The 12,500-nt window shown below is 39.4% G+C and overlaps 1 protein-coding gene across 3 annotated transcripts in view; it reads left to right on the top strand.

The window, feature by feature from the left end:
* Window positions 1–12,500, top strand: part of pald1a (phosphatase domain containing paladin 1a) — a 100,460-nt gene that overhangs the window by 79,272 nt on the left and 8,688 nt on the right. For all 3 annotated transcript variants that reach the window (XM_067430353.1, XM_067430355.1, XM_067430354.1), the window contains exon 19: window positions 10,824–10,979. In XM_067430353.1, the coding sequence (XP_067286454.1) occupies window positions 10,824–10,979 (156 nt within the window). The remainder of the gene's footprint in view (window positions 1–10,823; window positions 10,980–12,500) is intronic.

Raw genomic sequence — 12,500 nt, 5'->3', positions numbered from 1 at the left:
GAAGAGAAGCCAATGCTGAATAAAGTCGTAGTTTTTGTTATTTTTGGACCCAAATGTATTTTGGATGCTTCAAGAGACTCTAATTAACCCACTGATGTCTCATATGGACTACTGTGATGATGTTTTTATTCCCTTTCTGGACATGGACAGTATAGTGTGCATACACTTGCATACGCTCTCGGACTAAATATAAAATATCTTAAACTGTGTGTGAAGATGAACGGAGGTCTTACGGGTGTGGAGCGACATTAGGGGGAGGAGTTAATGACAGACATTTCATTTTTGGGTGAACTAACCCTTTAAAGCCGACGTGATCTTGTGAATGATTTTGCAGCTTTGTCAGCAGTTTTTTCCCCTCATGCCGAGAGGTTCAGACGCTGATGAAGTGTTTGAGTTCGGGTTTGAGAGGTTAGCATCAGCTCCTAGCATCCCCATGTCTTCCCCATGACCTTTGACCTCCAGGGGGTCAGTTTCACACTTTGACCTTCTCGTTCATAAATTGTTAGTCACCCTGGAGAGTCCTGTGCGTCCTGTTATCTGGCCCTCTTTGAGACCATATATTATAACTGTAGTGGACGGCGGATCTGATTGGCTGATGAACATTTGAACCCGCGAGTTTCTTGTGATTTTTACGTTCGTTCTTTACTTTGCAAGATCTGAAATAATGTGTGTGATTGGTAACAGTTTTGGAGTGTTAAAAATTGACATAAATAAATAAATCAACTGTATTTATAAAGTTATTTATTTTGAATTTATTTAATTGTATTTATTTATTTAATTTCACTTTTATATTTATTTTATAACTAAAATGCAATAAAATAATTGTAATTTATTGCATTTAAGTTTAAATTAAATTATATATAAGTATATATAGGGTTGTCAAGTGATTACATATTTTAATCTAATTAATTACATGATGTGCCGATTAATTAACCCCTTTGCTGTCATCCAAACTTAAATGGCTGTAATTCAAGAATGCATTGGAATATAAACCTCAATTTGGTCTTGTTTTAAAGAAAACACTCGGCAGATTATTGCAATTAAAATAATGAATGAAAGTATGAAAAAGTTATGGAAGTTTAAATTAACTGGAAATGAAATATACTGAACTAAATAATTTTTATTTTATATTGAATATATATATATAATTGTTATTATATATATATATATATATATATATATATATATATATATATATATATAATTAACATATTAAATGTTTTACTATAAAATCAAAGCCATATGTCTACCTAAGTTGTGTTCCAAATTTGAAGTTAATATCACAAAACTTGAAGTTCCCATGAGATTTTGTTTAGGCGCAGTAACAAAAATATCAAATATCAATGACGGTTTTTGATGCATTTTCCTATACATTTCTGTCCAAATATCAATTCCATCACAAATCAGTCACCAAATATGGAATCTTGAGACTCTGGCCTTTCCGACGATATGCGTTTTGTAAAGATTAGAAAAGATTTTGATTAGAAAGTAGTTAAAATAAATGTTGTAATCTGAAACATGACACCACCCACTAGGGGAGGAGCCTGCTGGAAGAAATCTGAGTACCGTTTCCATGGTAACACAACATCTGATTTCAAAACGGGATGAATTTTGAGTTTGTAAGCTTTCAAATAATAACTAATTTATGATGATGACTAAAATATTGGATATGAAAAAAAGGCCATCAAAAAAAGGTCACCAATTAATTGCACATCAAATTTGGCTGAAAAATTATCGATAATTTAAAGTCATTGTGTTAAATGGAAAAACGTCAAAAAATAAGCTTTAGAAATAATAATTATATTTGATTCAAAATAGAATTTATTACAAATAATATTTTTGATTTTTTTTTTTTTTTTTTCAAAAGCTGCATCTGAAATAATATTGAGAAATATTTTCAGATCAAAACAGCAATTTCTTCAAAATTTCTTCATGTCCTGCAAAAGAAAGAAAGTCATACAGGTTTGAAATATATAATATTTATATTGCATAATTATAAATAAACAGGAATAAAACTTTTGGGCAAACTATCCCCAAAATATTTGTAATATTTTATTTTAATATTTTGTAATGAAATTATACTCTAAATAACAAACTAAAATTGAGTGAGTCATTGTGTCATTTATTAATTTGATTCGTTCAAACGGCTGATTCATTCAGGAATGAAGTAAATGACTCCCTTTATGAACGAGTCATTGAATCATTGATCCACCCGAATGATTCCCTTAACTTGGATTCATTCAAAAACAGTTCTTAAACTTCAAAAGCAGACAATGTTGTGTAGTGTTGTAGTACTCGAGATCGGTCTTGGTCTCGAGACCGGTCTCGAGACCACTTTTTAAAGGTCTTGGTCTCGTCTCGGTATCGACCGCATTTTTACTCGGCCTCGTCTCGGTCTCGGGCGAAGATGACTCGGGATTTTGTCTCAAGACCGGTCAAGACCACAGCTGAAGGCATAAGAGCAGAGAACTCCACCCTGCGCGCACTCTCTCTGTCTTCAAAATAAGCACATACGATCTCTCTGATACTAAACATATTAAGCTAAATCAAAAGTTCAGAAAACCGAATCCATGTTGAATGTTGCGCGTTCGGACAACTGTTTTGAAGTACCGCTCGGTGTGAATTGCGCTCAAAAAAACGTTTGACCAGCTAAACAGCTGACATAAATCATACATTAAATAAACAGAAAACAATTTCTATCCAGTTATGAAGTGTTTTCTGTGTGACAAACCTTCCGCGATGTTCTGACAGCCGTGATTCACACACAACGGGTCTGCTAATGTCCGATTCACGACCAAATGACTCATTTGAACCGAATCATTTTAACGACGGTAATAAGAACTGATCTGTTCAACAATGAACTGAACGAATCAGTTTAATCATTTACTCAGAACACCTCAGAAATCAGAACACAAGTTTGCTTACCCAATTTAGCAAGAGTGGAGAGTAAGAATTATTAGTTTTAACTATCCACAGTATTTCAGCTTATGTATGTTGAATGTGTAGTAAAATAAATAGTCTAAAATAATTTAGTTTAGACTGGAGTGAGGTGAAAACAGAACAAAGTTGTTTGTTAGCTAGCTGATCATTTTATTAAATTGTATATGGCAGAAAATGTGGCTATTTGTTAACTGTTAATGCTATTTCTAATATTGATATGATTATATACCAAAACAATTCAACCTGTTGGAACAAAAGAAACATCAAGATAAGAGATCATACATAATATGAGATATAAACATAAGATAATAAAAAATGATTGTTTCGTTGCATTGTGAGATATTTGTTAAATCAAACTGTAGTTAATCAAAAAATGCAAGTACAGGGTTTCTTTTCCTTGTTGTTGCACAATAAAGCTGCACAATAACATTTTCAATTTGTAAATGAAAAATATGTACATATGTAAAATAATTTGCTTAAGCAGCATACTAATGCATATCTGTATGATACATATTCCACCTCCTGTTATTCACATTCATTTAAGACATAATGGACTGTGTCCGAGATTAATACCTCATCCAGATTAGCATTCTTAGGGAACTTTGAGTTTTAAAATGGGCACGAGTGCTTTTCACAAAACAAAACTCAAAGCTCTGTTAGTGTCAGTTTGGTGTTTGTGTCCACCATAGACTGTAAACAATATGGACACGTCGTCTTCAGTGCCTCCCATTGACGAAAAGTTAAGTGTTATTTGCTTATAGAAGAAAAAGATTAATTCCCACAAAGCTGCAATGCCTTTTGATTATTTGATCAAAACTTCTCTCATGGTACACTTACACACCCACACATATGAGAGAAGTGCCAATCATTATGCATATTCCACATTTTATCATAAGTGTGGGGACATGCATTGGTCTCGGTCTTGACTCGGTCTCGGCCTGTCTTGGTCTTGGTCTTGACTCGGTCTCGGCCCTTCAAAGTCTTGGTCTTGTCTTGGTCTCGGCCCTTCAAAGTCTTGGTCTTGTCTTGGTCTCGGTTTAGGTGGTCTCGACTACAACACTAATGTTGTGTCAAATATAACAATATTAATATCTTATTGCACTGTTGAATAAAATCATTATCTCATTTGTACTCCTGCTATTCGAGACAAACAGCACTCGTTTGATATTGCTATATTATATTATAGGCTTTATATGAGTCAACAACACATTTTTGGGGTATTTTTGCTCTGATATCTTGACCTTTAGGGTCATTCTAACTGCATTCTATAGCTCCAGCACACGAGTTGTCGACCTGCTTTATGTTCATCACCAATCAACTCTAATATTCATGATTCATCCGTCATTAACGCATCAGATCTGAATGTGCATAATTGTGAATCTTTCATATCAGCTACAGTTGAATGGAAAAGAGCAGTTTGGTCATCTCCAATATTTTTGCATCATGAGTAGACGATGTCAGAATTTTCCTCGTTGCGTTTGTTGATGTGGGCGGCTCGTATCCGCATCCCCTCGTGCCTGTACTAGTAATGATGAAGTCAGTCTTCAGAGCGCCCGGTTCAAAGCACATCAGTCGAGCTTTCTGGTGTGAATAATGAGGCCGAGGAGACGTCAGCTGAAGCCTGGCTGATCTCCGGCCCGCTGATGCTCCATCATGGAGCTGTTATAATTCAGCGTCAGACAGACGTCCCACTGTACCGGGATCATTGCTGACTGTGAAGATCACTGCTGTGTGTGTATGCGCGCCTGACATGAAGTCAGTAGTGTGTGTGTGTGTGTGTGACATGATGAAGTCTGGAGTAGGTGTGTGTGTGTGTGTTTTTTACATTGTATTTTATATTACTAGACTCCTGAAGGTGTGCTGTGGTATCTGGCAGTAAGATGTTAGCAGCAGATCCTTTAAGTCCTGTAAGTTGCGAGGTGGGCCCTCCATTGATCGGACTTGTTTGTTCGGCTCATCCCACAGATGCTCGATTGGATTGAGATCTGGGGAATCTGGAGGCCGAGTCGACGCCTCAAACTGGTTGTTGTGCTCCTCAAACCATTCCTGAAGCATTTGTGCTTTGTGTCAGGAGCATTATCCTGCTGGAAGAGCCACAGCCACCAGAATACCGTTTCCATGAACGGCTGAACATGGTCTCAGCAATGCTTAGGTAGGTGGAGCGTGTCAAAGTAACATCCACATGGATGGAGGACCCAAGGTTTCCCAGCAGAACATTGCCTAAAGCATCACACTGCCTCCGCCGGCTCGCCTTCTTCCCATAGTGCATCCTGGGGCCATGTGTTCCCCAGGTAAGCCACACACACACACCCGGCCATCCATGTGATGTAAAAGAACACGTGATTCCTCAGACCAGGCCACCTTCTTCCATTGCTCCGTGGTCCAGTCCTGATGCTCACGTGCCACTGTTGGTGCTTTCGGTGGGGTCAGGAGTCAGCATGGGCAACCTGACTGTGCCGCCCCATACGCCTCCAAACTGAGCTGCTCTGTGTATTCTGACAGCTTTCTATCAGAACCAGCATTAACTTCTGGAGCAGTTTGAGCTCCAGTAGCTCGTCTGTTTGATCGGACCACACGGGCCAGCCTTCGCTCCCCACGGTCATCAATGAGCCTTGGCCGCCCATGACCCTGTGGCCGGTTCTCCACTGGTCCTTCCTTGGAGCACTTTTGATAGATACTGACCACTGCAGACCGGGAACAGCCCACAAGAGCTGCAGTTTTGGAGATGCTCTGACCCAGTCGTCTAGCCGTCACAATCTGGCCCTTGTCAAACTCGCTCAAATCCTTACGCTTGCCCATTTTCTAATATATCCCACCCACTAACAGGAGCCGTGATGAAGAGATCATCAGTGTTATTCATGTGTGTGTGTATAAATACAATTTAGAAATGTATGAACTTATATTACACGTATATGAAATGTATTTTTCCATTCACTTTAATACTGCAGGTTTTGCAGTTGATATATTTCACCTTTAATCGTCTCCTGTATCAGAGATAGTAACGGAAAGCTCTGCTGCAGTGATTCAACCGCTCATGAAGCCAAGCATCTGTCTTTAATAGCTTTATCTTTGATTATTTCAGACATTTCTCAAATAGTCTCTCCTGGCAGAACATGAACAAGATTCAAGATTACAGAGTATTATTTCTGTCAGTTTGTTTAATGGATTGAATTTGGATGCATCATCACCTAACATAACCATGTCTCATACAAAAGGTCTCTGCATGGGTTTCTTCAATATTTTAACAGAGAAACACTGCACAGGCATGTGAACGCCAGCGCTTCATCTGTGCATACAATCGTGATCAATTTGTTTCCAGAGTGTTCTGTCCTAATTTAACCCGAATGCATCAGGTTATAGAGAATCAATGATCAGAACAGAGTTTATACCACTGAAAGTGTAATGCTAGCAAACCTAAAGCTAAATTACCACAGAAAGCGTTTAATTATCATATTTAATTGCAGAATAAGGCTTTGAGGACTAAAAGAGCTTTCTCAATTGGATTAATTGCGTGTTTGGTCTTTGGTTGCGCCTGTAATTTGTTTTTTTTTTATGCTCTGCTGTTTCTTTTGTTAGAACAGTTTGAGTAAAGACTGAATATCACGGCTAATTAATCTCCCGCCGCCTGCATAAATTACTCACCCTCATCTCATTTGTTAAAATTGCAGAATTAATTCATTTCTTAGGCTGGAGACACTGCAAGCGTGGCGTTTCTGCTGCGTGTCGGCAGCGGGCGGCTGCCTGGCGTTTTCTCTGTCTTTGCACACCAGAAGCGTGTCTGACTCGGCGCTGCTGCTGCTGGGAAGCCCTATACTTCATGTTAAAGGGGCGGTGAAATGCTGTTTCATGCATACTGAGCTCCACTGTTAAAGACTTGGATTCCCATCCTAAACATAGACAAAGTTTCAAAAACTAATGTTGGACGTTTGATGGAGTATTTCTGTGTCAAAAATACTCCTTCCGGTTTCTCACAAGTTTCAGAGAGTTTTTTTCGAGTATGGCTCGGCTTGACGTTAATAGAGCGGAAGGTCCTTGTATGGGCCGTACGGGCTCTTCTCCCGGTAGGGTGCGCGCGCGTGACTAGAGCGAGAGAGGAAATGCACGCCGTAAACAGTCTCTCAGGTGCAGATCCAGTCGTCCGTGAACACTTATGTCGCGCCGCGCTCCACTTTATTCCTCTGGGTGACGTCGAGCGACTTCAACGCGTCTGCACAGCATTCTGGGAAGGCAGCGCTGCATTTGAACCGATTTGAACGCAGAAATGACAGGAAGCTTCAAGGCATCGCTTCAGTCGCGTCTCAAAGTGGATTTCCACGGTCACTGCTGTCAGGACTTCACCAAATCATACCAAAGAAGTGTGTTTTTGACGGAGCGGTCCCAGCGATAAAGGTTGGGTCCTGCTTTGGAAGCAGCCGGTGAGTTAAACTGCTTCAGATGTCTGTGCTGTCGGCTATCGTCGCGTGAGTAAACATCAGTAAACGACACGATCGCGTGCTTCGTCATTCAAATGCGCTAACATTACTCTATTGTTGTTCTCTGTATAACGTTACACTATTCTGACTCTGACGTGCAAAACCGTTTTGCTTGCTACCTCTAAGATCTAGTCACATACAATAGTCCATAAACCGAATCATGTCCTCATAAACTGCGCGTAAAGACACACAAAGGCCCCTAAATACAGTCCATACCACAGAGACCGACATCCTGATATTGCCGTTTCTCCTGTTCAATTTATTTCAGCCTCAGATTTGATTCTGGATCATTATCTGTATTAGCTGAGATAGCGATGGGTTTCTCCACGCTTGTGCACATTCGTCATTCTTTAGCTCCGCCCACACGATACGCCTCCAGGCGCTCGTTTTTTTCCGGAAAGACTCGGTACAGCCCATATTTCTTTTATAAATATAATAAAACTAAAGACTTTTCGGAGATATGAAGGATGCAATACTACTCTATAGGTACTCAAGATTGACATGAGATTGGCTGAAACTGAGTGTTTCACCGCCGCTTTAAATATAAATCTATTGCCTATTGATACAGCAAAGACAATGTCTGCAGTAGCCTATTGACCATACAGATCTATGGTATTGACGGCATAATAGGCTACAGAATATTTCGTATACATTGCTGAATACACATAACGTGAGTAGTCTCGATAGCCTTAGAATCAAATGGGAAACAGACTTGGACGAAACGATTTCAGATGAAATATGGCAAAAAATTATACAGCGAATCTACTCCTCCTCTATTTGCCTCAGACACAATGTTATTCAGTTTAAAATAGTGCACCATCTTCATTGGACTAAGGATAGACTGTCTAAGATTAAGACGGGTATTGACCCTGCTTGTGATCGGTGCAGGCAGGCTCCTGCCACACTGCTGCACATGTTTTGGTTGTGCCCTAAGCTACAAATTTTTTGGCAGTCCATCTTTGAGGCATTCTCTGTTATATGTGGAAGAGCTATACACCCATCTCCTCTGATTTCATTGTTTGGTGTGGCTCCGGTAGATGCCACCTTTTCTGGGTGCCATCTGAGCATGATGGCCTTCTGCTCTTTGTTGGCTAGGAGGCTCATCCTGTTTAAATGGAAAGATGCACTCCCCCCAACATTTGGCCAATGGATTAGGGAGGTCATGAGTTATGTTCACTTAGAGAAAATTAGATATACTGTAAGAGGGTCCACTAGAAAATGTTATGCCATTTGGCAGCCATTTATTTCCTTTGTAGAAGGCATGGCAGCTGCTGACTTATCTATGTAACCCAATTGTGTGTACATTTTTTAATTTAATTGTATTTGTATTTATTTTAAAAAAATTTTTTTATTTTTTTTTATTTTTAATTTTTTAATTTTTTTTATGCTGTCTTTTTCTTTTATTCACCGAGATATTTGAAGTATATATGTATGAAACTGCAGACTCATACTTGATTATGTCTGGATGCATGGAAATTTGCTGGGTGTCCAGTACCTGTGGGTGGGGGGGACTGGGGAGTAGTTGTTTTGTCTGTTTGTATGGACAGGAACTAGACTTGACTATTTCATGTGTGAATTGTATATCTTTTGTTTGTTATATTTGAAAATAAAAGAGACCTTGATCAAAAAAAAATAATATTTCGTTCTATATTGACAGGTTTAATGTTTCAGAATCGATAATTATGTTGTTTTTTATTATTACAAGTAGGCCTATATCTGCATTTATGTTAACCTAAAGACTTTCAAACATGAAAATGTCATTTATTAATATGTATTTGTGTCAAAATGGCATATAAACATCTTTTCCTATGCTGTTTTGCCTAGAAACGTTTCCAACACGCTCGCGTGACGCGTGAAAAATAGGTGTCTCTTCTATTTGAAGCATGCACGCGTTTTCCGCGTGCGGCTGACGCAGGCAGTATGCAAGCGCTAACCGGTTAACATGGGAGCCGAAATAAAAACGGACACGCCACACAGCCGAGACGCTCACGGCACGCTTGCAGTGTGTCCCCAGCCTTAGGGTGCTTTCACACCTGCCTCATTTAGTTCGGTTGAATCGTACTAGAGTTCGTTTCCCTCTTTGGTGCGGTTCGTTTGGTCAGGTCTGAAAGCAGCAATCGCACTCGGGTGCACACCAAAAGCGTACCGAGACCTCCTTGAAGAGCTGGTCTCGGTACGCTTTCAAACGAACTCTGGAGCGGTTAGTTTGTGGTGAGAACGTGATCCGACCTCGAACAGAACCAACTGCAAAAGTACTGATCATATTTGGACTTCACCAGCTGCCGTAGTCAGCTGAGCTGACATATTACCTGATAGATCGTTGGAAATATTTTCGGGAAGATGAGCATGTCAAGAATAATTAATGCACGCCTCCGCTTGAAGTGACGAGCGATGCGCTCGCAGTCTGCAGTGCATTAGAGCGTTGTTTTCACGTCGCATCCACGCTTCATTATAGAAATGTATTGTTTGCATACTGTGGTAAATACACACAGTGTAGTAGATTATGGCCAGGGACAAAACTGGACCGCGCAATCGCCTCTAGTGTTATAGTTTGCTGGCTTTGCCTCTTCTGTTGGAATTTTCCCACACGTAAATTCTGACCAATCAAAAAGCAGTTTAGGAAATATGCCATGGCCAATGAGTGATGTGGATGTTGTCACGTGCTTGCGTCTTGGTTCGTTTCAACTGGTTCGGACCAAAGCAATCAGTGTGGTGTGAAAAGGAACCAAAAAAGCTGAAAAATGCAACAATGTATAATTGTTTGCCCTTGGTTCGGACCAAATGAACCGAACTAGAGATGTGAAAGCACCCTTAAACGACCTCAATAGTTCTGGTTCAGCTTTAGTTCTCGCCCCACGTTTTACACGTGGGATGTTTTTCAATTCAGTAATTGTATTGGCATGTCAACAAGTTGATTGGAATTTGTCTTGGTACAACTCTCAGATGTAAATGACATAAAGGACAGACATCATAAGTACAAGAAAAGGCAATGTTCCCCAACAATACCCAGCAAACAGTAGGACTTTAGACCAAAACCCCGCAGACATTAAAAAGACAATACGCCTGGACAAGAAAACGAAAGTGCATAGTGATGGAGGTTTCTCTTTTGTTTTATAATAAATGAGACCGCCAGTGTTTTTGTCTTATGCATAATTGATTTATGTATATGAGGCAGATCAGCGTAACTTTATATATGATTGTTAAGACATTAGAGTTTTGTTTAGAATGAATGCTACATGTACTGTATGTTAGATCTGTATACCACAAATACTTGAGCAAACGGACAGATAATAAAAAATTATTCCTGAGTAGAAGTACAAATGAGTACTTGATCAATCAATCAGTCAAAGTGCATGAGGTGTTCAGTTGAATGTTGGTCATTCATGGCTCTCGTTTGTGTCTGTCCGACAGATCAAGAGCTGTAAATGCGAGCCGGAGATCCAGGCGCTGACGCTGAAGAGTTTGCTGTATCTGGAGCGCTATATATACCTGATCCTCTTCAACACGTACCTGCACCTGGAGAAGAGAGACTCGTGGCAGCGCTCCTTCAGCCAGTGGATGCTACAGGTGAGATCAGACCTCCATTAATATTCTCCATTCATCATTGACCGTTTGAGACCATCAGAAATACTTCCTTCAATCATCAACGAGTTTTAGAGTATTTTATCTGTGCTGTCTATCACTACTACAAAAAAACCCTGAGATGACATTACAGCTGGGTGTTATTTAAGGGATATCTGATATGATTTTCTTGGTGATGTGCAGTTGAGCCACATCAATATTACGGGAATTGTTTATCATTAGGGGTCAAGCCCCTTTTGTATCCGTTAGTCATCATCATCTTCTACTGTTCTTGAAGGAGTCCATAGAATCATATGGTAAAAAGCTGTAAAATTTGGCACACAGATGAAGGACAGTCCCATCAAGAACCTCTGCAAATTTGGAGTCTTTAACTCAATCCCTCTAGCGCCACCACCTGTCCAAAGTAACACTTACGGTTATGCAGCTTTAGAACTAAAGGAAGAACTAGGAAGGGCTAGAAACTAAATTTCAACAAAAAAACAACTTTTTCTAACTCCTAGAGTAGACCATTGCTCAGATATTCACAAATCTAACCAGATCGTCTTCAGACCATGCCGATATTTAAGATGGGATGGAAGGAATTCAACTTGATTCGTCAAACCGTTCCCATAAACTTGCAAACAAATTCAAAATGAACGCGGGGCTATATCTTCACAACATGTTACTGTATTCAAACCAAACTTGGTGTGTGTTATGACATCCATGACCTGAAGATACCTGCAACGTTTCGACACAGTGCCACCAAGTGGTCAGGAGATATAAAAATATATATTTTTGCGTAAAACTTCTGAACCCTTTGGCCGAAAATAGCAAAACGCCTCTCTTTAGATTCAGTGCAGCTTGCCAAGTCGAGCAATATAACATTTTCTGATGTCTGCCATTTTGAATTTAGTCATAAATTGCTATATGAACGCATTGGAGTATTGTTATGAAACTTTTTATATGAGTTTCTGTACACCATCTCCTGAAGGTACTCTGACATGTACATGGCCATTTTGTGGTAAAATATTATAATGAAATTTAAAACAAATGCAAATAGCTTTAAAATAATTTAGCTTATTGTAATGAAACTGGTTTTAATAGATTCCTTGGGTCATGCCGAGAACATGTATACCAATAGGTAACTGAACTTCGTCTTCGATGTTTAGATTTTCCTTAAAAAACGTCCTTTTTCAATCTCCTTGTTAGACTGTTGTTTAAATTTTCATACATTTAACCAGATCATCTTCAGACCAAGCCAATAAACCCCAAAGAATTCAAGTTGATTTGTCAAACTGTTCTCAAATAACTCACAAACGAATTCAATGAAGAACACGCCAAAATGGACGTTAGGCTATATCTCCGCAGCGCTTTAGTGTATTCTGACCAAACTTAGTGTTTATGTCAACCATGACCTGAGGCGACCTGCACAGTTTCAGCACAGTGCCACCTATATAATTTTGCTTATAACTTCTGAATGGTTTGGCCAAAAATAACACAACTGGTCTAGATTCGGTTCGAGTTAAA

The sequence above is a fragment of the Pseudorasbora parva genome, chromosome 21, assembly GCF_024679245.1.
Source record: "Pseudorasbora parva isolate DD20220531a chromosome 21, ASM2467924v1, whole genome shotgun sequence".
In the NCBI taxonomy this organism is placed as follows: Eukaryota; Metazoa; Chordata; class Actinopteri; order Cypriniformes; family Gobionidae; genus Pseudorasbora; species Pseudorasbora parva.
This window is presented reverse-complemented; position numbering and strand designations above follow the sequence as displayed.